Source organism: Episyrphus balteatus, chromosome 3 (assembly GCF_945859705.1).
Source record: "Episyrphus balteatus chromosome 3, idEpiBalt1.1, whole genome shotgun sequence".
NCBI classification, from domain to species: Eukaryota; Metazoa; Arthropoda; class Insecta; order Diptera; family Syrphidae; genus Episyrphus; species Episyrphus balteatus.
In genome coordinates, this window is record NC_079136.1 from 128,765,004 (window position 1) to 128,787,079 (window position 22,076).

At 28.4% G+C, this 22,076-nt stretch overlaps 2 protein-coding genes across 2 annotated transcripts in view; both read left to right on the forward strand.

Moving 5' to 3' along the window:
- The window catches only part of LOC129913734 (transcription elongation factor S-II), a 409,451-nt gene that overhangs the window by 112,594 nt on the left and 274,781 nt on the right, over nucleotides 1-22,076 (forward strand). The window lies entirely within an intron of this gene.
- LOC129913718 (chaoptin) overlaps nucleotides 1-22,076 on the forward strand; it is a 150,179-nt gene that overhangs the window by 92,959 nt on the left and 35,144 nt on the right. Inside the window, exon 2 of the mRNA XM_055992525.1 lies at nucleotides 179-687. Within this exon, the coding sequence (XP_055848500.1) occupies nucleotides 179-687 (509 nt within the window). The remainder of the gene's footprint in view (nucleotides 1-178; nucleotides 688-22,076) is intronic.

Sequence of the window (22,076 nt, forward strand, 5' to 3'; positions counted from 1 at the left end):
AAATATTTACCTATTTCTTACTTTATTTTCTGTCATTTTCAATATTTTTGCTATGAATATATAACCTTGCCGAATATAAATTCATCTTTTCCAACAATTCAAAATCTATCAATTTATCTTCTCTATAAAATATGCAACATTAACATAAATTTTTTTATTTTTTTACTTTTAATTTCAGGATGGAAAATCATCGACCAAACCTCATCATAATTTCAATATCGATGTTGTATTGGTTTAAATCCTCAGTGGATTGTTGGAAATTTGATGCACGATTTGCGGCTGGCGGCGGCGGTGGTTCTGGCGGTACTGGCACTGGTCCTAGTGGTAATGGTGCTGGTGGCCCAGCCACTAATCCCACGGTTAGTGGCAATGGCGGCCATGGGCAAACATCACCAAATGGTCATCATAATGTTGCAAATGGTGCAGGTGTAGCTAGAATTGTCAATGTTGGAGGACCAGCGAGTAGTAGTATGGTGGGTGGTCAGCGAACGAATATCTCATCGAGCAATTCCCAAGGACCAATGCCGCCACCACCTCATCCTGGAATAACAATGCTAAATGTAAATCAACAGGATATGCTTTATGCTTGCCCGTTAAATAGTATGTGCCAATGTGCTGGATTGCCAAATGAAACATCAACTTTGATTGAGATTAATTGCAATGAGGTGGCACTTTATAAATTTCCTGGTAAGCCAAAAAGTTGTATTTTTTCAATTAATTTTTTAGTAGAGCGTAGGTATAAATTTTACTATTGCGATGTTTGATTTAAGCTTTTTTTTATTGAAAATATCTGCACCAGAATTGGGGCTATTACAGGGTGTCAGAAGTGAAATGAACTTCATGAAAAATTTTAACTTACGCCATTTTTACATTTAAAGTTATGATATTTGCAAACATCTTTAAAAAACAAAACGAATTTTTGGCGCCCTCTATCGTCTTAAGGGGTTATATCTAGTTGAAAGTGCAAAAAAAACCTTCTTTTTTGTGGATTTCTGTAAAGAGGCATTTAATTATATAAACCTAAAGAATACATATCCCTATAGCAAATTTAATGTATAAAAAGAATTCGCTGTGTATTTAAAAAAATATTGGGTTCCGTTATTTTTGTAGTAGATCTCCTAGACGACCTCCAAAAAAAATGAGTCTGGCGGTGAGCACGATTACTCCGGAACGGCTGGACCGATCGGCTTAAAATTTTCACTGAATTTTCTTTGATACTTTTGTCAGGTAATGAACGAAGGAAAAAGGTTTTTGGCAATAATTGGATTTTTATGCCATTTTAAAGTGTAAATTTTCGTGAAAAAAAAAAACGATTTTTGTCTTTAACAAGCCGCCATTTTGTCAAAAATCAAAATTTTGACTATTCCTTCGTTCATTACCTGCATTTTACTATCTTGGAAATGAATATTTTGGATTTTTCAATTTTGGGTGATTTGTATCAGAGATATCTTGCTCACCGCCAGACAGCTTTTTTTGGAGGTCGTCTAGGAGATCTACTACAAACATAACGGAACCCAATATTTTTCTAAATACACAGCGAATTATTTTTATACATTAAATTTGCTATATGTACATGTATTCTTTATGTTTGTATAATGAAATGCCTCTTCACAAAAAATCCGCAAAAAAGAACGTTTTTTCGCACTTACAACTAGATATAACCCCTTAAGCAGTCACTAAAAAACTTCAAACTCTTGACATAAAATTTAAAATTAAAAATTTAAGCTGAAGATTTGTCATTAACACAAACTTTTTCCCTGTGTCCTTCCTTACCTTTTTTTATTCGTCCAATATTTACGAATTTTCCTTTTTTGAACATAATTTCCATATTTCTTATGATATGTTCCATCACAACTTTTAAAATACTTATCATAAATTGACAAATGAGGTATCGTTGGAAGAGTCTTTCCTGAACGCTGGTTATAGGCTACGAACATATCTGATTTTATGAATGAATCTATCGACAAATTTTTATGACTGCCCGTGTGCAAGTTGGTTTTTGAAGTTTTAGATATTTCAAAACTTTTAGATCCTTGGACAAAAATTCTTCTTTTAGTTCAAAATTGCTATAATTCTTATTATACTCATTAAATCCTTATCTTTAGTGTCTTTTTGCCTCCATTTTTATTGTCATTTCTTAATTTTTTTTAAATCTCGATTCCCCAATAAATTACAATGAACAATTAATACTCGTGTGTGTGGCAAACAACAACTTTCATCCAGCATAATCCCCGATTTATTTGCAGTACTCGTAAGGATTATATCACACATCATCTGTTTTTCGTACTAAAAAAGCACCATACACACGCATCTCTCCCACTCTGATTGCTGATATTTTCGTTGTTTTTTTTTTTTTTTTTGTTTTATTCTGAGAAAATTTATTGCTCCTATGTGATTTATAGCGTGCAACCCGAAGTTTTGTGTTGTGTGTGCTCTTGTATATGCAATTGCAACAAAACAATATCTCGTTGCACATCTTGTTTATTTTGTTTTAAATAACCGATTGCTGGCTGCCGCCACTGCACAAATCCCCAAAAACCCCCTCAAACCAGAAACGAGACCGCAACCACTTTACCGCCATCATCATCATTATCAGCTCTATGAAGGTGCTATATTGTATAGGGGATAATGGGGGAGATGCGGTGCAACCGTGGAGCCTTCAAAAACTTTAGTAGAGTTTTTGTGGAATTGTGTGAGTGTGTGTGTGTTGGGTATCAAATAAAACATTTCGTGCTGCTCTCTTGCATACATTAATATTGTGGCAATATGCACACAGAACATGGTTCCCGTTCTCATTAAAAATACATTATAACCGAATAATTGCCTAGGCGTGTCGCTAAAGCTTCAGTTGTACCACCCTCATAAAAAAAAAATATTACAAAAAAAAAGCTACTAATCCGCTGCATAAGTAGCAAGGAGCATTGATATATATGTCGGTAGGGTAGCATGGCTATCACACGCATATTTAACACAGGGTATTTGTTACAAATTTAGGTCAAAATTGATGGCGTATAATATGCTTGTGAAATGAAAACTCAAATTATAATGAGATGGTTCTTGATTTTGTAAATTTTTGAGTGAATATGATCGTAAAAAGGGGTAGAAAAAAAATCTTGTTAATTAAATTATGGAAACTAAAAGTTGACTGCGTCCTTAAGACTTCTTTAGCTTTTGCATTTTGAATATTACGTCCATCTTAATGTGTTCCAGCCAAACACCAAAAATAAATAGTAGCAGCGATAATTTTTCATCTAGTATCATAATATAGTTAAATTAACCAGAAATTAATTAAATATACCAGAAATGTAGTTAATTATACCAGAAATTAGTTGAATATACCAGAAATATATTTAAATATACCAGAGATATAGTTAAATATACCAGAAATAAGTTGAATATACCAGAAATATATTTAACCCTCTGTCGGCATACGGGTGCGAATTTGGCAGGACAAAAATTTAAAGTGGTCACAAAAAGTGTCTTTATAAGGGTGAAAATACATTTTTTTGAATTGTGAATACAGTATTCGAATTCTCTATAAAATAGTGAGACCGAAAAAAGTTCTAGCGACATGAAAAAGTATAAACCAAATTCGCAAAAAAGAGGTGTGCCTACAGATGGTTAAATGTACCAGAAATATAGTTAAATATACCAGAAATTAGTTGAAGTAAAGATATCTGCATTATTTTCTCTCCGTGCAGGAAAAACAAGTACAAGCGACCTATTCGTGCATTTAACTTTTCTAAGAATCGTCCTTAAAAAAATATTTTTTGTTTTTATTAGGTAAAAAGTTTTAAACGAAATACATACTTATATCCTTGTCATGTCTTTTATCAAAATTTTTTTAACAAAATGCAACCTTGAACCTAACAAAACATAATAACCCTGGTTAGGTTATGTTACATTGTTATGCCTGTTGCAAAGTCAGTGTCATAAAAAAAAAAAAAAAAACTGTAAGAACTTGGTGTTATTAAAAAACCTTAAAGTACCTCATTTTTGTCCACGCACAAGTCACACTCAAGGATTTATCCTTCTACTGAATGTTAACAAGTTATGACATAAAAATCCTTCTGCCTTTATTTCTTCATAGAAAAAAAGAGATCCTTGAAAAAAAAAAGTTAACAAAAAGAAAAACACAAACACCACAAAAGTCCTTTGAAAGACAAACGATAATTCGCCTCCTTGATGATGTAGCAGCGGAAAACCACTCCTCTCTTCTAAGATAAAGCCACTTTAGGACAAAAAACTAGTGCATTTTGTATTGTTTTTTTTTTTTTTCTTTTTTTGGCCAAGTAAAAGAGGGTAACAATGTTTCATGCTAATGCTAAGTACCCACTTAGGGTTGCACAACGATTGTCCGTTCATGCATTATCCATCTTATGCCAGTAGAATCAAAAAACCCACCCTCAGACCTCCAAAAAAATAATAAATCGTAAATAAAACAAAAATGTTAGTTGCAGATGCATCGCACGAACCTCTAAATTAAGCCAAGCAGTTGAAAATTTTTTTTTTTTTTGTTCATCTGCTGCAAGCCCTCCATTTATGAGAGGATCCCTGAGAGAGAAAGAAAACAACAAACAAACACAAAATAAAGAAAAAAAAATATTTAAAACACACAAAGGACTTCGTCCTTTTGGTTTCGCCATCTTATGCTAAGGTGGCTTTAATACATTTTAAGCCAAGGACTTTTCCTCATTTTTGTTTGCAATTGTTTTTCATATTTTTTTTCGTTTTTTGTTATGATTTTTTAAGGGACTCAACTCGATGTAGACGACGATAGCAAGGACGATTGTTATTTCGTATTTAATTCATCGCTCGTTAAGCACATTTGGTGCGCTTTGCTTGTCGTAGTTTATTTATTTTTTTATTTTTAAAATGTTCGTTTCGCATTACATTTTGTTATAAGAAAAATAGAAAGTTTTATAGTTTATTTTTTTGTTGTTGTTGTGTTTCTTCTATATTTGCCGTTTTTCTCGAAGAATGAATCGTGTATTTTTTTTTTTTGAAGTTTTTGTCTCTTTTGTTAGATTGTTGAATGGAAATGATTATGTGCAATGTACACGAGCGAGTTGAATTAAAAAAAAAATAAAAAAAACATCACAAAACTTAAGGACAGAAAAACAAACAAATCATGACAAAGGTGAAATGCTGGTTGCCTTTGGGGAATTTCCTTCTCTCTCGTTTCTTCTCGTCAAAAAAATACAATTTTTTTTTTTTGTGTTGCACAAAAGTACGTGGGCCAAAAGGAGTTTATTGTTGCCAGCATTTTGTTGACAGATTGTGTTTTTGATGCTTCTGATTCTTTTGTTCCTAAAAAAGGCCAAAGATGATTGAAAAGGGAACAGAATTTAATGAAAAGCCCAACAAAGGTAAACTATATACTCAGGTGGGGTATACTTTTTTTCTACTGAAAATTCATTTTTCATTTTTCATTTTTGTTGTTGTTGTTTTTCGTTTGAATTTAATCTTTTCTTGAACCTTTTTTTAAAAAAAAATTGTCAATAAATTTTTAATGGGTCCCATGGTACTTATTGGGAAACAGTAATATTTTAAGCTTGAAATCTCTTCAGGATTGCTTTTATATATTTTTGTGATTTTTTATAAAAAGAATGTTGGGGCGATTGAGTGAGTTTGAGGTAAAGATTTACTAGTGTAAAGGTCTAGCAAATTATGTGTACATACTGAGAAAATAATGCAGAGGCAAACAAAAAAACTGGGTCACACGTGTATGTTCTTAAAGTTAAATTTAAAATAAGAAGTGTAGCTGATAGGAAATTGCCAAATTATACTCATGTCATTTGAACTGATAGTTAAACATGTTTTTACATAAATATGTGCTTTTTCAAGTTCTTTAAATTTTGTAGTTATCTTTAAAATATTCGTTATTTTTTTAATTAATCTATTTTTTTTCTTGAGATCAAATAAATCACGGAATTTATTTTTATCTTCAATTAAATTTGCTTGTTTTCAATGTTATAAATAAAAGCCACTCTCAAAATTAGTCAATTTTACATAAAAAAAAAAATAAAACAATTAATTACATATAACAAAATAAAGAAGAAGAGAAATTAACGAAATTATATTTTTCAATACAAATAGATAAAATACAAATAACTAAAATAGTAAAGCTTTTTAAAAATTTATGCACAAATAATTTAATTTAATTAAGAAATTTTATTGAAATATAAAAAAATTAATAAAATTTGTTTTTTTTTTTTTTTTTAATATTATTCAACATCTCTTTTAGTGTAGGTAGTAAAAGAGTCGTTTTTTAGACGAAAAATGGTACCTATGCTTTTTTTGAATAAATCACTTTTGAAAAAATTTGATTTTTCAAAAAAAAAAAAAAAAAAATTGAATCATTTTTTTAAATCTTAAAATGACTTTTTTGAGTTTGTTTCATAATTTTTGATAAGATTTTTTTAAGGAATTTCATAAATAATGTAAACAAAATAAAATCTTTTTTTAAAGATCTTTTACACAAAAGCAAATATGCCATTTGATTTCTTGTATAAAATTCAATTTTCAAAAAAAAAAAAATTGAAAATCGTTATAGCCGTTTAAAAAAAAATATTTTTATAGGCACATACAAATTTTCTAACATTTTTCAAAAAAAATTATTATAAAAATAAAATTCCAATAAAATTTATCATCCAGTTTTCAAAGAACTTGACTTTTCAAAAAAAAATAATTTTTGAAATATTTTTTTAAAAATCCAAAAAACGTCTTTTTTGAAAATGTTGTACATTTTTTAAATAAGGATTACCTTAAAATGTTTGAATACAATTCATAAAAACAAAAAAACCGTTATATGGCAGGTAATTTTAATAACGATACAAATAATATTTTTTGATTTTTTTTATAAAAATTGTTATAACCATTTTTGAGAAAAAAAAAGTTTTCTATTTTGTTCATATGGCAACTTTCGTTAGTTTTGGTCCTTAAAGAAAAAATTCTTAAATACAGTTTTTATATCAATTTCTGTGCGAAACAGTTCTAACCAACATGTAGATTAAAATGAAAACCTTGACAAACAAAGAGATAAATATGTCAAGTTAGATTCCTAAGTGACTTCTTATTCTAGGTTTCTAATTCTAAAATCAAAAACTTTGAATGTCCCTTTGAGAATTTCTTTTTCAACATTTTTGTGTGTAAAATAATCATAATTCAAGTCCCATGACCAACTAACAGTCATCAAAAAACTGCTTTTTCATATTAAAAAACACAAATAAAAAAATGTCAATTCATACAATTCCAAGAGCATAATTTCAATTCCTTCTATTTCCGCTCTAATAATAAAAATGAAAGCTTTATTTGTATTATTTATTTTCTTTTTTGTTTTTTTTTTTTTTTCAAACTTAAAACCCCTAACTGAAGTCAAACTATGTATATCCAACTGACCTCACTCAACGCATTTCAAATTCAAGGGATCACAGAGTATAGAAGAAATATATACATATACATAAAAACATAAAAAAAAAGGCAAACCCTTTTGCAATCACCATCAAGCCGATTAGTTTGTCCATGCATATTTAAGGACATTCACAATTCTCAAAAGAGTTCCATTTTTCTCTTCTCTCTCTCTCTCTCTGATTTTTATTTTTGTGTGCGCTGGCTGTTGTGTTTTGTATGAGTATTTTATAGTGCTTTTAGAGCCCAACCTTTATTCATTTTTTTTTTTTTTTGTTAATCAACTAAATCCTTAGAAGAAAAAGTAAAAGAAAAATAAAACACAAAAATCCTCATAAAATTTTCATTTTTTTATGCCAACCAATGGTTATTGTGGTAGTGGTTTTGGTCTCTCTTAAAATGTCAAAATGCAAGACATATTTAACTATAAGCGGTTGAGGACTTAATATTTTTTTGTTTTCACTCTAAATCTTTTGTTTTCCAAAATCATTAGAATTTTTTTTTTGTTCAAATACAAAAAAAAAAAAATAAAAATAATATTAAAATTCATGCAAAAGTACCTCACATACAAAAAAAAACTTCCATCAGGAACCTCCACTGTATGAATGTACAAATAGCCCAAAGCCGGAAGAACTTCCTTTTCAATTTTAATGTTTCTTGATGAATAAAAAATAAGAACACCACCCGAAGAAGGACATTTCATTAAAAAAAAAAAAAAAACAGAATAAAAAAACATGACTAACCAATTCTCTACATTATAACCCTGAGAGCTTGGTTTGTCACGAAAATGAAATTTTTTCAACATTAGAGAATTTGCTTCAAAAAAAAAAAAAAAAATACCCAGGAACAATATAAGAACACAAGACACGTGTATAATGTTGACGGAAAACTGCCCTCTCCGACTAAGTTTGTGCACGTTGACATCCAAAACAACAATTTTTCTATACTGTTTTTGACCAAATCAAATCGGACATTGCTTGATGTTTTTTTTCTTTTTTTTTATTTTTGTATTCCTGATGTAGGTATACAAGAGAGAGTACATATCTCTATTTATATATGTGAAAGGACATTAAGATATACTTTCACGTAGACCTTTTTGCCTTTAGGGTGTAGGTGATGAAGAAAAGAGGAATAAAGAACATCAAATGGATTTTGTGGCTGGACTTGACCTCAAAACAACAGTTGTTTCAATGAGACCCTTCTCTAGAGCAGAGTAGAGCATTAAACCTACTTTTTTTGTAGAGTGTTTTTTTTTCGTATATCTTTTACATCTGGGACAGGGTGTTTTTTTTTTAAAGATAAACATAAAAGTTTCTACTAGGAATTTGTAAATAAGTGTTTTTATGCTTCTGTAGAGCCTTAACTGAGGTTCAAATAGTTCTCATTTAAGGTTGAACAAAAACATTTCAAGAATTAATGTGGATTGAACAAAAAATACAAAAAATGCGCAACCAAAGGGTATGATCAAACATGTTTGACCAAAGACTTTATAATCCATAATAGACATCAAAAATTTGATACATGTTCGAGCTTAAATTATACAACACACATGTTTGACTATGTTTGATCAAACATGTTTGATATTGATATTTTAACAAAAAACTTTTTTTTGTGGTAAAAGCTTTAAGGCGTTCAACTTCAGTGGGTATAAAACATAAAATACAAAAATATGCAACCAAAAGGTATGATTGAACATGTTTGACCGAACATTAATGATCGAACAATAGATCTTTATTTTTAGACTTAAAACAACGTGTATGTTCGAACTTGTATAAAAACACAAACATATTTATCTCAGTTTGATCAAACATGTTTGATATGCTTCTTTTACTTCATCTTGTTTGAACATTTCTACAACAAATCTTCCAACTCGATTCACATTTGGAAAAAAATATTTAACACCCTGTATGAATGTAGAAAGATAACTGTAATAAAGGACATTAAAATGAATTTGTAAGGATACTTTTTAATAAAGCTGTTAGTTTAATTTTTTTTTTTTATTTTTTCAAGTTTATTTTTTTCCACCACTTTTCTTTCTATTTTCCTGTTTTGTTGTCATGAGAAATAAGTGTCTTGTTGTTGGTGTATATTTTTGTGTCCTTTAGATTGAATGTGATGCAAAAAAAAAACAAAACGTGGTTAATATAGGAAAATGACCAAAAAAAAAATAGAATTTTTTGTTAAACGAAACAAAAAAGTATATTTGCAGACGAGAGAGACAAGGGTTTCTATTATTATATCTTTTTTATTTTTTTTGTAAGTATCATAACCAAAACAGTATAAAGTTATTAAAGGTCTGAACAAAAAAATTGGCAATATAGAGATAAAAGAAATAGAAGAAAAATTGATTTGAATGGTTTGAGAAAAAAAAAAAATAAAATAAACGAAAACAAACATAATAATGCCTGATGGTGTTGTTATATTAGAGAAGTCCATTTTAAGCTATTTAAAGTTGAATAAAAATGTAAATTTTAGGGACAAAATTTTGTTAATGTTTTTTTTTTTTTTTTGGGAAAAATCATTTTCACGCTACTTTGGCTTCATGATAGAAGTATTTTTGAATTGATTTCAGAATCTACCTTTGAAGAAAAAATAATCAAATGTTTCGAAAGACATATTTAAGCAAGCAGACAGGTCCTTTTGCTTTTAACTAAAATTGAATTTCAAAAGAACCCTCTTTTTGATGTAAAATAATCGATAGGTTTTTCGAAATTTAAATGCAAAACATTTTTTGAGTTGAATAATTTTTGCAATCAGGCATGCCAAAATTATTAGCTTTCTCCTCTAAATAGACCTTAAAGATGACTTCCTTCTGATATGTGACATGTCTTATATAACTTAATATTTGCATTGAAGGTGTTAATAAAAAAATAAAATAAAAGTCAATTATGTCCTCGAAATTTCAGTACCAAGACATTAAATGGATTTAATTTCATTTGCAGATTTTATTCCATTGCAGTTCTAATAATACTGTTCGGCAACGGATATATAGCAAGAACCAAACCCTACTTTTTGAGAGGAATTTTGTGTGCTGAGTCCGAATCTGAAGTCAAAATTTCACTGGCATTTCACCTTTTTGAAATAATTGAATATTAATAGGTCAAAAACACGTGTTTTTGGGTACATTTGACATCGAATTACATCACCGTTAATTTTTCTTTTGTAAAACTACTAAGGCAATCTCAAAACGCCATATCAACACGTCCTAAAGATATTGAAAAAAGAAATTTATGATAGATATCTCAAAATCTTGATTATTTTTTTCAAAGTAATGAATGGTTTTTTGAATCAAATTCCATCTTGCGTCTTCTGACTTATAAAGAGCAACATATTACGGAAAATATATATTTTTTTGACTAAACATAAAAAAAACTCAATTAAAAATTAGTTTTTGAAGCTTTATAGCGAAAATAGTGATGAGTATAGCTCAAAAACTAGACGTGATAGAAAAAATCTGTAAACAGTTTTGAATTCAGCACACTAAAGTCAATCAAAACCATCTTATAAAGTTCTTGATTCCGACTTTTTTTTAGTTTTTTGCCGACCAGTGTAATTTTAAAACGAATTTTTTTACAAAATATTTTACTCACATGTCCAAGTCACTTATTAAAAAGATTAAAAACAAACAAAAATTCGCAAACAAAAATATTTATTTTAAGTTTTCTGCTTACGACTTTATTTGTCAAAAGCAATTAAGCAAAATAATGTCCTTGTTAAGTTTCAAGGAAACCCATCATCTACATACAACATATCTACAGCATAGCTTTTCTAAAACAATATTACAAAAATAAAAATTCTTAGAATTGAATTTTTAAATTTATTTTGGAATGCAAAATTCACATGAATAAAATCGAATGCAGACATATAAAATATTTTTATTTTACATTCATGTATGCAATATAGTTTGTATAGAAGAGTATACAGAAATATCTATGCTAGATAACTAATATCTCTATACATAAATAAATAATTTGACATGAAAATGCTTTTAAAATAAAAGGAACAGAATTAATAAATGAGTTTTGGAAATAAAAAAAAAAAAAAAAAAAAATTTTACTCTGGTATGGATTTTCAGTGTTTTTCTATTTTTTTTATTTTGTTTCTTTGGAATCGATTGTCTGTTTCATCCATTGACATAATCGAACATCAAAACTAAAAATAAAAAAATAAATAAATATCTATAAAACAATACCAAGGACCATGAATAAATATAAATATCATTGATTTTAATGTTTTTGCCGATTTTTTTTTTTTTTTTCGTCTTCTCTAATTTGACGTTATTTCTGCAGGATAGCGAAATGTAAAAATACATTTTTGTAATTTTATTTTATTTCTGAAAAATTGTAACTGAGATAAAAATGATTCGAATATTTCAATGATATTTATTGAAAAATGTAAATGTTTTACAAAATAAAAAAAAAAAAAATCTAAAAATAATTCACAAATTGAGTTAGTTAGAGTTTGTCTTCATTTGTGTTCTCTTTTTTTTTTTTTGGAAAATTTATTTTCATATTCATTTGGGGATCATGGAAATAAATATGCATTTTTGTTATTTATTTTTTATTTCCGAAAAAGAATTTAGTAATTAAATTAAAATAATTTGAATTTTTGTCTAGATTTAACTTGGATTTATTTAACATAAAATAAAATCCCATAATACAAATGAGTACCAGCAATATCATAATCATTTTCGTTTAAAAATTGTATAAGCAAGTTCTACAAGAATTTTACTGTTGCACAAAAAAATCATTTTGTACAAACTAAGGCATAAAATTATTAAACTTCTTACCATTTGAAATGAAGATAAAATTTCATTGCTTTTCATACACGATATAAGTGTCATTAAAAAGCTTAACATGACTTTAACCCAAATCATACCAAAAAAAATAAAACATCCGAATAACACCATCCATCTAGAGTTACACAAACATGATTCTAATTATCCTTTTTATTAATCTCCCTCCACTCCATTCCTCTCTTAACCATCCCTCCATCCACATAAAATCCACAACCTAGAGACAAAAATGTTTATAAAGTTCATCATATTTATGACCTTAAATTAAGTGATTACGTCAAAACATTTATGATACTTAAGGTGTGCATTGTCATTGTAATTCTATTTATTTGCTAATTTGTTAAGGTTAGGGAAAAATAAAAAGGTAGGCTGACATTAGGATGTTTAAAATAGAAACAGAAAATAAATTTAAAAATGTCAGAGTTATTGACATGGGATGGGTTATAATTTCCTGTTAACCTTTGGAAAAAAAAAATAAAAGCTTTAAAAAGGTAAACATATCTAATCGAGAAGCTTATTTTTTGTTGTCCTTGTTGATTTTTTGTTAATATGATAATATTGTGGCTCCCATTTTATAGTTTGTCAAACAGGATTAATTAAATTCTAAATAAAAGGTTTTAAAGCATTTATACACATTAAATGAAATTAAAAAAAAAAAAAAAAACTTGTGTAAATCCTTTCTAATTTTGGAAGGATTCTAGGAATCTAATTATGTAAATCAATATGACCAAAAATATAAATGTTGATGGAGAAAATTATATAATAATAAAATGTTACACCCATGAAACGTGGCAAAAAAATTGCTTTTGGGATAAGAAACAAGGATAAAAAAGTCTATACAAAAATTTATGTGAAAGGGTGTTTTTTGGAAGAGACCGTAAAATCTGTAATTGATCCTAAAAAGCCAATAATTCGTGTAAAACGTCTAAGAACTTATGCATGAACTTTCAATTTTTCATCAAAACTAAAAATAAAATGAATCATTGGCTTTTTTGGGACCAATTACAGATTTTAATGACTCTACGAAAAAAACACCCTTTCATATAATTTTTTTTTTTTAATGAAAACTCTTTATTCTTGATTTCTACTTAAAAATCAATGTTTTTATCAAATTTCATAAGGGTGGCCCATGATTTTTGTTTTCACTTAAAAAAAAACACCCTCTTAACCATGATATTCTTATAGACAGAGACACTTTAGGTTCTTGTTTCTAATCTCAAAAGTAACATGATTGCTGAATTTCAATAGGGGACCACAATTATTACATACTTTTTGCGATATACCCACATTTTCTCTACACCTTAAAAAAAAAACACCTTTTCACATGAAAAAATGTATAAACTTATTTTGTTCGTAGTTATCATGGGAAAGACAACATTTTTAATATATTTCGTAAGGGCACCTTTTATACCACTAATTTTATCGGACCTATCGTGGATTTTCCTTAGTTCCCGAAAAAAAACACCCTTTCATCTAAAACATTTGTATAGACTGCTTAGATTCATGGTTTAAACCAAACATTTCTATCAATTTTCATTGATGTAACATTTTTTCCAGTTTTTGTGCTACTAATTGCGAATTTCATCATTTGTTTAAAAAAAAAACACCCTTTCACTCAAGATAATTTTTTAGACTTTAAAGATTCTTAATTCTTATAATAAACAAAACCTTTAAGGTTTTTACTATGGGCTTACAATAATTCAATTCTTGTCATATATTTATACGTTATAAAATAAAAAATTAATAAACTTAGAACTTGGTTGACTGAGATAGCAGTCGGAATGAATTAAAAATAATGCAGAGATGGTATCTTCTATACAAAATTTTCCCTTAGAAAGTTGTTATAAGTTGAGTTCAAGGTTGTAGCTATTAATTTCAAATTCGTTTTAATTCAAGCTGTTCTGTCAAGTTTTATACGAACTTTATAATAATAATCATATCGATAACAAAAGCATATTTATAAGTCATCACCACACACTCTTTCATGTACACAAGTGTCTCATTAAAACTTTCGAAACACATATCCTTACAAGACCAAAAATCCAGAGAATTTGAGACACAAAAAAAAAAAACTTTCTTAATTGCTCCCTAATAAGCACCTTTTTTTTTTGTGTAACACTCACACACTTGTACCTACAGCAACAAATATATTAAAAAAACAAGTTAAATTTTTACTTGGTATACATAATTAAATTAATAAAAAAATAATAAAAATAACATTTACCTCATGTCCCTTGGACAGATTCCTGTTTTCATTGTTTTGTTTTTGTTTGAAAAACATTTTCTGACTTTTTAAGTCCTACACATATGCAACTTTCCTTCTAAAGGAAACAGTTCACAGTTTATCCTTTCCTGTTTTTTATTTAAATTTTAAGTCCTCTAACAAAACAAAAAAACATTACTATTACCTAGGAAAACAAGACTCTATGCGACGACAACGACAGAAACAAAAACTGTGTGTATTTAATTTTTGTAATTATAAATGTTACTCATACGCCCCGGTGTACTCATACGACGAGAGTGTAGTGCTATAGGGGGCGCACTCTAATTATTATATTTGTGGAACTTATTTCTATTGTTGATCCACACTTAGTCGACGAGGACGATTTTAGGACGACGACTGCGACGACAACGTTCAAAAACGACACAACTTCCAACGGTATTCGACATTAATTAACACATGCTCAGCGAATTGTAATTTCATTATTTCTTCTCCTACATCCGAGTAAAAAGAGAGAGAGAGAGAAAGAGGTTTGAGTAGGTATAGAAACAAAGGATGCTGAATAATTTATTTGTACAAGAGTATGTTTGTATGTGTGTGGGTGAAGAGAGTTAGCATTTAATGATAAAAGTTTTGTATTTTCATGCAAATTTTGTTGATATTTCCCAAAAGCCTAACTAAAAACATGAATTGAGGTTAGGTTTATAAAAGTTGTTTTTTTTTTTTTGAAAAAAAAAAACTAATCACTGTGAGTTTTGGAATGGAGGTTTTCTGAGGTTGTTGGATAAAATTTTATTTTAATAGGTCTCTTTTGTAGTTCACAAATTGCTGTCATGTTTTATTATGTCTTTGGTTTATTATGGCAAGGATTTTTAGATTTGTGTTTGAAATTAAAAATTAATTCGTCATTTTTAACATTTTATTTTTTTTTTAATTTGAATTCAAGATTTTTCCATAGTAATTCATAATTTTAAAGCAGTTTACTGAATTTTATTTCAACATCCATTAAAAAAAATCTAATTTAAAATCCGTGATTTTCAAAAAACTGTTAAATTTCAATAAAAATAAAAATAAGAAAATCAGGTACAAAATCAAGCTCGTTTAAAAAATAACTCTCCGTATTCTGACTATCATGAAAGTTAGGTATAATTTTACTTTATTTAAAGAACAATTAATTTTGCAAGCGAAAAATTGAAATATGAATAAAATCAACCCAGCTCAAAATTTAAAAGAACAAAAAAAAAGATTCAAACTTTTCTTTCTTCTTTTCCAAAACAACAAAAAAATAGTTTTATTTCCAGCTACCAAAAATCCTCTCCCTTGTACAATTTCTTTGTCCTTTCCAGGGATAACCAGCTTAAACAAAATTTCTTTTGTATAAAAAAAAACCCTCAAGGATATCCAAAAAAAATATTATGATATTGCAATGTGCATACTTTTTGAAATTCTATTCTCCTTAAATTTGCCTGATACTGAATTCCTAAAGTAGGTAATATTACTCTACCATCTCCCCCCTTTAAAGTGAAATTCTTCGTTACGAAAAAAGATTTCCAGCTAGAAAAAAGGAATAAATCTCACCTCAATCCTGTTTAACCAAGTTAAAAAAAAAAAAAACACCTCTTTTTTTTCATAAAAACTCGGTTTTTTTTAAGTTTTTTTTCTCATAGAAATAAAAAAGGATACTTTTAATGTAATTTAATTTTTTTCAAAGAACACCTTTCACACACACACACACACTCATAAAAGTCCTTTATAGCACATCTGCTAATTGGCAAACTTTAATTTTACCAGTTTTCCTAATTTCTCTTTGGCCTCGTAAAGAACACCTTAAAAAAAAAATTCACAAAAAGTAGGAAAAGAAACCAACCTCAATGTGATCCAATTTATTATTATACTTCTCGCTAGCTACGGTTTTTTCCTTTTTTTTCGAATTTCAATTTACTAAATTTGATTCTTTTTTTTCTCAGAACTGACACACTCACTCTTAGATTTTGTTTAAGTTTAAAAAAAGCCTTTCTCACTGGACTTCTGTTTGAGTTCGTTTCCAATTTGAATTCCTTGTTTTTTTTTTTGGTTCCTGGTTCTCCTTCTGATCTGATGATGGGGATTTGCCCGGTTTTAATTGTATTTTGTGAACTGTTGTAATTTTTTTTTCTTCTCTGTTTTGTTCTTTGGTGTTGTTGTTCATCCTCCTCAGCTTTCAATTGAATCATTCTTTGCCTAACATAATTTTGTATCCTTTTTTTTTTCTTCTTTTGTTTGTGTTACCGTGTTCAAAATTGAAAGAAAAGAAAAGAATCACAAAAAAAAAAGGGATCAACCTCCTAAATTGATGGGACACAAATGGTTTTTCTTTTTCTTTTTTTTTTTTCATTTCTCACTTCTTTCAATTGTGATATTAGAGAGACCTAGTTTTAAGGTAAAAGAAAAGAAGAAGTACAACAAAAAAAAATAAAAGAAGGATCCTTTGTGTTTGTTGAGAATCCTTTGTGATTTCAATCGGTCCAATATGATACCGGATTTCGGTATCTCAAAAAAGAAAGAAAAAAAAACGAAAAAGAAGAAGTAGAAGAAGAATAAAGGTAAATTTGATGAAAGAAATTAATTGGAATACAGAGCAGCCGTGCCAAGGAGAGGATAAAAAAAAATGTATCAACATCTTTGTGTAATGACGAGTTGAGTTTATTATTATTATTTTTTTTTCTTTTTTTCTATAAGTTTTTTTGAAAAATAATTGAAATAATTAGTTAAGTGTCCTTTTAAATATGAAACAGCTGTTTTGTTTACATTTCACAACATAGAAACATCGGCAGGGTTAATTAAGAAAATGGTGTTACTTTTATTTTATTAAAAGAAAAAAAGGACCTTTTTCTATATAATTTTTACCTAACACAGCTTACACCATGCGATGAATCAACTTTAGTATATGTCCTTGTTGTGATGAAAAAGAGGTTTTTTTTATCATTATTTTTTTTGTGGTTTTAAGGAAGTCCAGCAGTTTTGGAAATTCAGCAAGCGTAAATTTTTATTAATGAGGTTTTTTGGAAGAAAAAAAAAAGGTATCCTTTTTCATTCAATTTGTTAAAGCTTTGATGTGGAATAGCAACTTTTTGTAATTTTGTCACAGATTGGGCAGAGATTTATTATAATTTGAATCTTGAAAATTCTGCTAATCGTAGAATGTCATTAAATTATTTCTTTGTATGTTTAGTTAAGGGTAGCTGCTTCGAGGTCCCTACCCATATAATTAACTGTCTATTGTCAATTATAATGATTTTTCATTATTTAAAAGTCACAAAGCACTTAAGAAAGGTCAAAAGTTTTAATTTTTTGATCAGCAATGGACAAAGTTTTTTAATCGAATAAAATATTACTCATACGCCCCAGTGACCATATACGTTTAAGCTTTAAAAATTGCTAGACAAAGATATCAATGACTAAAAAAACAAAACAATATGACCTTTCGAAATATCAAATTGATTTTGTCAGAAGTGGAGGGCTTCAGTATTCGACCTTTGAAATTTCGGGAACAATATTGGGACAGAATGTTTGTTTATTCCCACTTTTTAGAATATAAGTATCAAGTTTCAAAGGGGTGGCAATTATTTTGAAAACATTTGAAACACTTTTTATCATGATTTCCAACCAAATAAAGTGAAAAGCTGATGAGATTCAAAAATAGGAGGGTCTAGATTTTGATTTTCAAATTTGATTTTGATTTGTATATTTTTTTCCTTATTAGATTTTGAAAAATTTTCCTAGATCAATATTTTTTTTTTCAACTTTATATTTTTGTATTAAAGTTGGCAATATTTTCAAATTAACATTAACTTTGTTTTTGTCTGAAACGCAATAAAAACATTTTTTTTGATTGTCTGAATCCAAAAGCAAATTTGAAAAAAAAAACCTTTTTTTTAATATCCTTTCAACTTGTACTCTTTAATCATTCTCAAGTTCAAATTTAACCATCAAAGCTAGTACTATATCATCCTTAAATGACCACTTAAAGTTATAGGCAATTTAAAAATGAACCTCATGAAATCTGATTCCATTTTAAATATAGACAAACATTTCATTTTCTGTATTTCATTTTTTCATTTTCTCCTTTAACCACTTGAGATCCTTGTCAATGAACCCTGAAACTGTCTTCACACTCCCTTTTGCTTATCGTTATCATCATCATCATCATCAGCAAACCGACCAAAATTAATGGCAAAATAAGTTCAAGTTTCTTGCTGAGGCATTGATTTTGTCATTTTATTTTTTTGTCCAACGAGTTTCTGCTATCCTTTCGTCCTTTTATTATTTCGATATTGGGGAAATAACAAGTAGTATGAATGAAGAGAACCCTTGTCAACCATGACCAACGAACGCGCGACAAGGCTATTGAGTATCCTTTTCTTCATTGTTGTCAACCATAAAAGGCCATAACCGAGCCAATTCGATGAAATTAATTTTCCGCGATTTATTTGCCAAAAGCCATCCTTCTTTTTCCAATATATAGAGCTACATACTACTATGGCACATAAAATAGCCTTCTGAGAAAATATTACTGAAAAAGGAAACCCAATTTGGCGAGGCATTTTTGTGTGGAAGGAGTTGGTTGTATACTTGAACTTTGATTTTTTTTTTTTTCATTTTTTCCTGGGCTAGTTAAACATCCGCAGTAGATCGTCATTCGTTGTTGAAGGACAAAAAAGTAATAGTTGTTTGTTTGGTTAGAAATTGTACAAAAAAGTTGTATTTTTTGCACAACAATAAATCACAACCTATAACTTTAATATCCTTCTTCTCTAAACTCTTGCCATCATCTTCTGATGATTTAAAGTGCAATACTATGAGTGAAGAGAAAAGGAGCAAATTCTTAACTTTTTTTTCTATATATTTTTTTGTATTCTCACCAAATCAATAAAAAGCAATTTCAAGGATTAATCTCTCCCTCTCAAGTCAAAATGGATGTAATATAGAGACTGTGACTGCCTTGACTGAATGTTAGCAGCGCACATCCTTTTCTTCAAACTATTTTCATGCTTTTTTTTTTTTGTTTTGCACCGGCAAAAATGTTCAACCGTTTAAAGGACAAACAATGTGACTTAAGAAATTGATTTTTATTTTTACTCGTTCGAAGCAAAAATCCATTTCAGTTGAGAGTATTTTTTGTGAAGAATGTTACTCTAGAGAGAAAATCCTATTTTAACAGCAATTTTTATTTTATTTTTTTTTTTTTATATGAATAGAATAGGTTTAGGTCAAGGATAAGGTTTTGATTTTATTTGATAAGATTTCTTGTAAGTTCCTAAGTTTCTGCTGGAAATGTGATTGAATATTGAAAAAACGTATTATAAGTGCATTTGGAGTTTTTTGAGATCAGTGCAACAAAATAAAAAATTATTTAAGATAAAAAGTTTTGGTAAAAAATACAAAATAAAGTTTAAATACGGAATTTGTATAAAAATTTTGTCTATACCTATTAAAAAAAATACTAATACTTTGCGTTTTTGTTTCTCATTACAAAATATGGTATAAAAAAAAGGAAATAATGTTAAACAAAATCGAAGAAAAGCGAAAAGCGAAATGTTTGCAAGAAAATCATAGAGTGAGATATTCTTCAAGCTCATTAACAAGTAAAAACAAAAAATTCTTTTGAGGTACGGTGTTGACTTTTTGAAATCCAAATATAATATTTTTTTCATTTTTAAAATCAGATATCTTTTGACTCAAGTTTCTCAAAAGTCTTTGGTTTGCAGACATGAGTTCATAGCTATCATGCCTATCTATTAAGTTACAAAAATTTCAATTTAATTTTTTTAGATTTTCGAGTTATGTAAAAAAAATTACAAATCTATTTTTTTTTAAGATTTTCGCGAAAAAATCAAGTTTAACCCCTTGCCAAAAAATAATGAATTTTCAAACAAGTTCTCTAAATCCATTTAATGATACATCAAAAGAAAGGCCTATTTGAGCTCTATTCACAACTGAAAACCAAAAGTTTCTTGAACTTCTTGTTGCTGAAATATTTGCAATCGAAATATTTTTTTTTTTCTTAAATTCGGATTTTTTTTTTTCCTTTCATTCGGAAGTAGATATTTTCGGATTAAAGTCTCGAAACAAGATTTGGTTTACAGGTATGAGCTCACAATGAATAGGCCTATCCATTTATGTAAAAAAATTACAAATCTATTTTTTTAAGATTTTCGAGAAAAAATCAAGGTTAACCCCTTGCCTAAAAATAATGAATTTTCAAAAAAGTTCTCTAAATCCACTTAATGATACATCAAAAGAAAGGCCTCTTTGAGCTCTATTCATAACTGAAAACCAAAAGTTTCTTGGACTTCTTGTTGCTTGTTGTTGAAATATTTGCAATCGAAATATATATTTTTTTTTCTTAAATTCGGATTTTTTTTTCCTTTCATTCGGAAGTAGATATTTTCGGATTAAAGTCTCGAAACAAGATTTGGTTTACAGGTATGAGCTCACAATGAATAGGCCTATCCATTTATGCAAAAAAAAATACATATCTATTTTTTTAAGATTTTCGAGAAAAAATCAAGGTTAACCCCTTGCCTAAAAAAAATAATTTTCAAAAAAGTTTTCTAAATCCATTTAATGACACATCAAAAGAAAGGCCTATTTGAGCTCTATTCACAACTGAAAACCAAAAGTTTTGTTAGACGTCTTGTTGCTGAAATATTTGCAATCGAAATATATATTTTTTTTTCTTAAATTCGGATTTTTTTTCCTTTCATTCGGAAGTAGATATTTTCGGATCAAAGTCTCGAAACAAGATTTGGTTTACAGGTATGAGCTCACAATAAGAAGGCCTTTCCATTTATGTAAAAAAATTACAAATCTATTTTTTTAAGATTTTCGAGAAAAAATCAAGGTTAACAACCCCTTGCCTAAAAATAATGAATTTTCAAAAAAGTTCTCTAAATCCACTTAATGATACATCAAAAGAAAGGCCTCTTTGAGCTCTATTCATAACTGAAAACCAAAAGTTTCTTGGACGTCTTGTTGCTGAAATATTTGCAATCGAAATATTTTTCTTTTTCTTAAATTCGGAATTTTTGTTTTCTTTCATTCAGAATCAGATATTTTCGGATCAAAGTCTCGAAACAAGATTTGGTTTACAGATATGAGCTCACAATAAGAAGGCCTATCCATTTATGTAAAAAAAATACAAATCTATTTTTTTAAGATTTTGCCGAAAAAACGCATTTTTTTAAATTGTCTCCAAATCCACCAAGTAAAATAACAAAAGCAAGGAGTTCTATTAAGAAATGCAAACAAAAAGTTTTTTTTACGCCTGGTTGCTGAGTTATTAAAATCAAAATATGACGTTTTTTTTTTATTTTCGGAAGCAGATATCTTTTGATTCAAATCTCGGAAAAAGTTTTGGTTCGAAGATATGAGTTCATTGTGAGTGATCCTGATCATACCTATCCATTTACAAAACTACCAATCTTATTTTCCATTTCCAGAAAAAAATGCATTTTTTAAATTTCTCTCCTGATCCATCGAGTGAGATATCAAAAGAAATGTCTCTTTAAGCTTTCTCAATAAATTTAAACCAAAATTTCACTTGCGGTCGGATTTTTAAGTTATTTGCTGAATTATATTGTATTAGAGAAATTCTTTGTATAGAGTTTT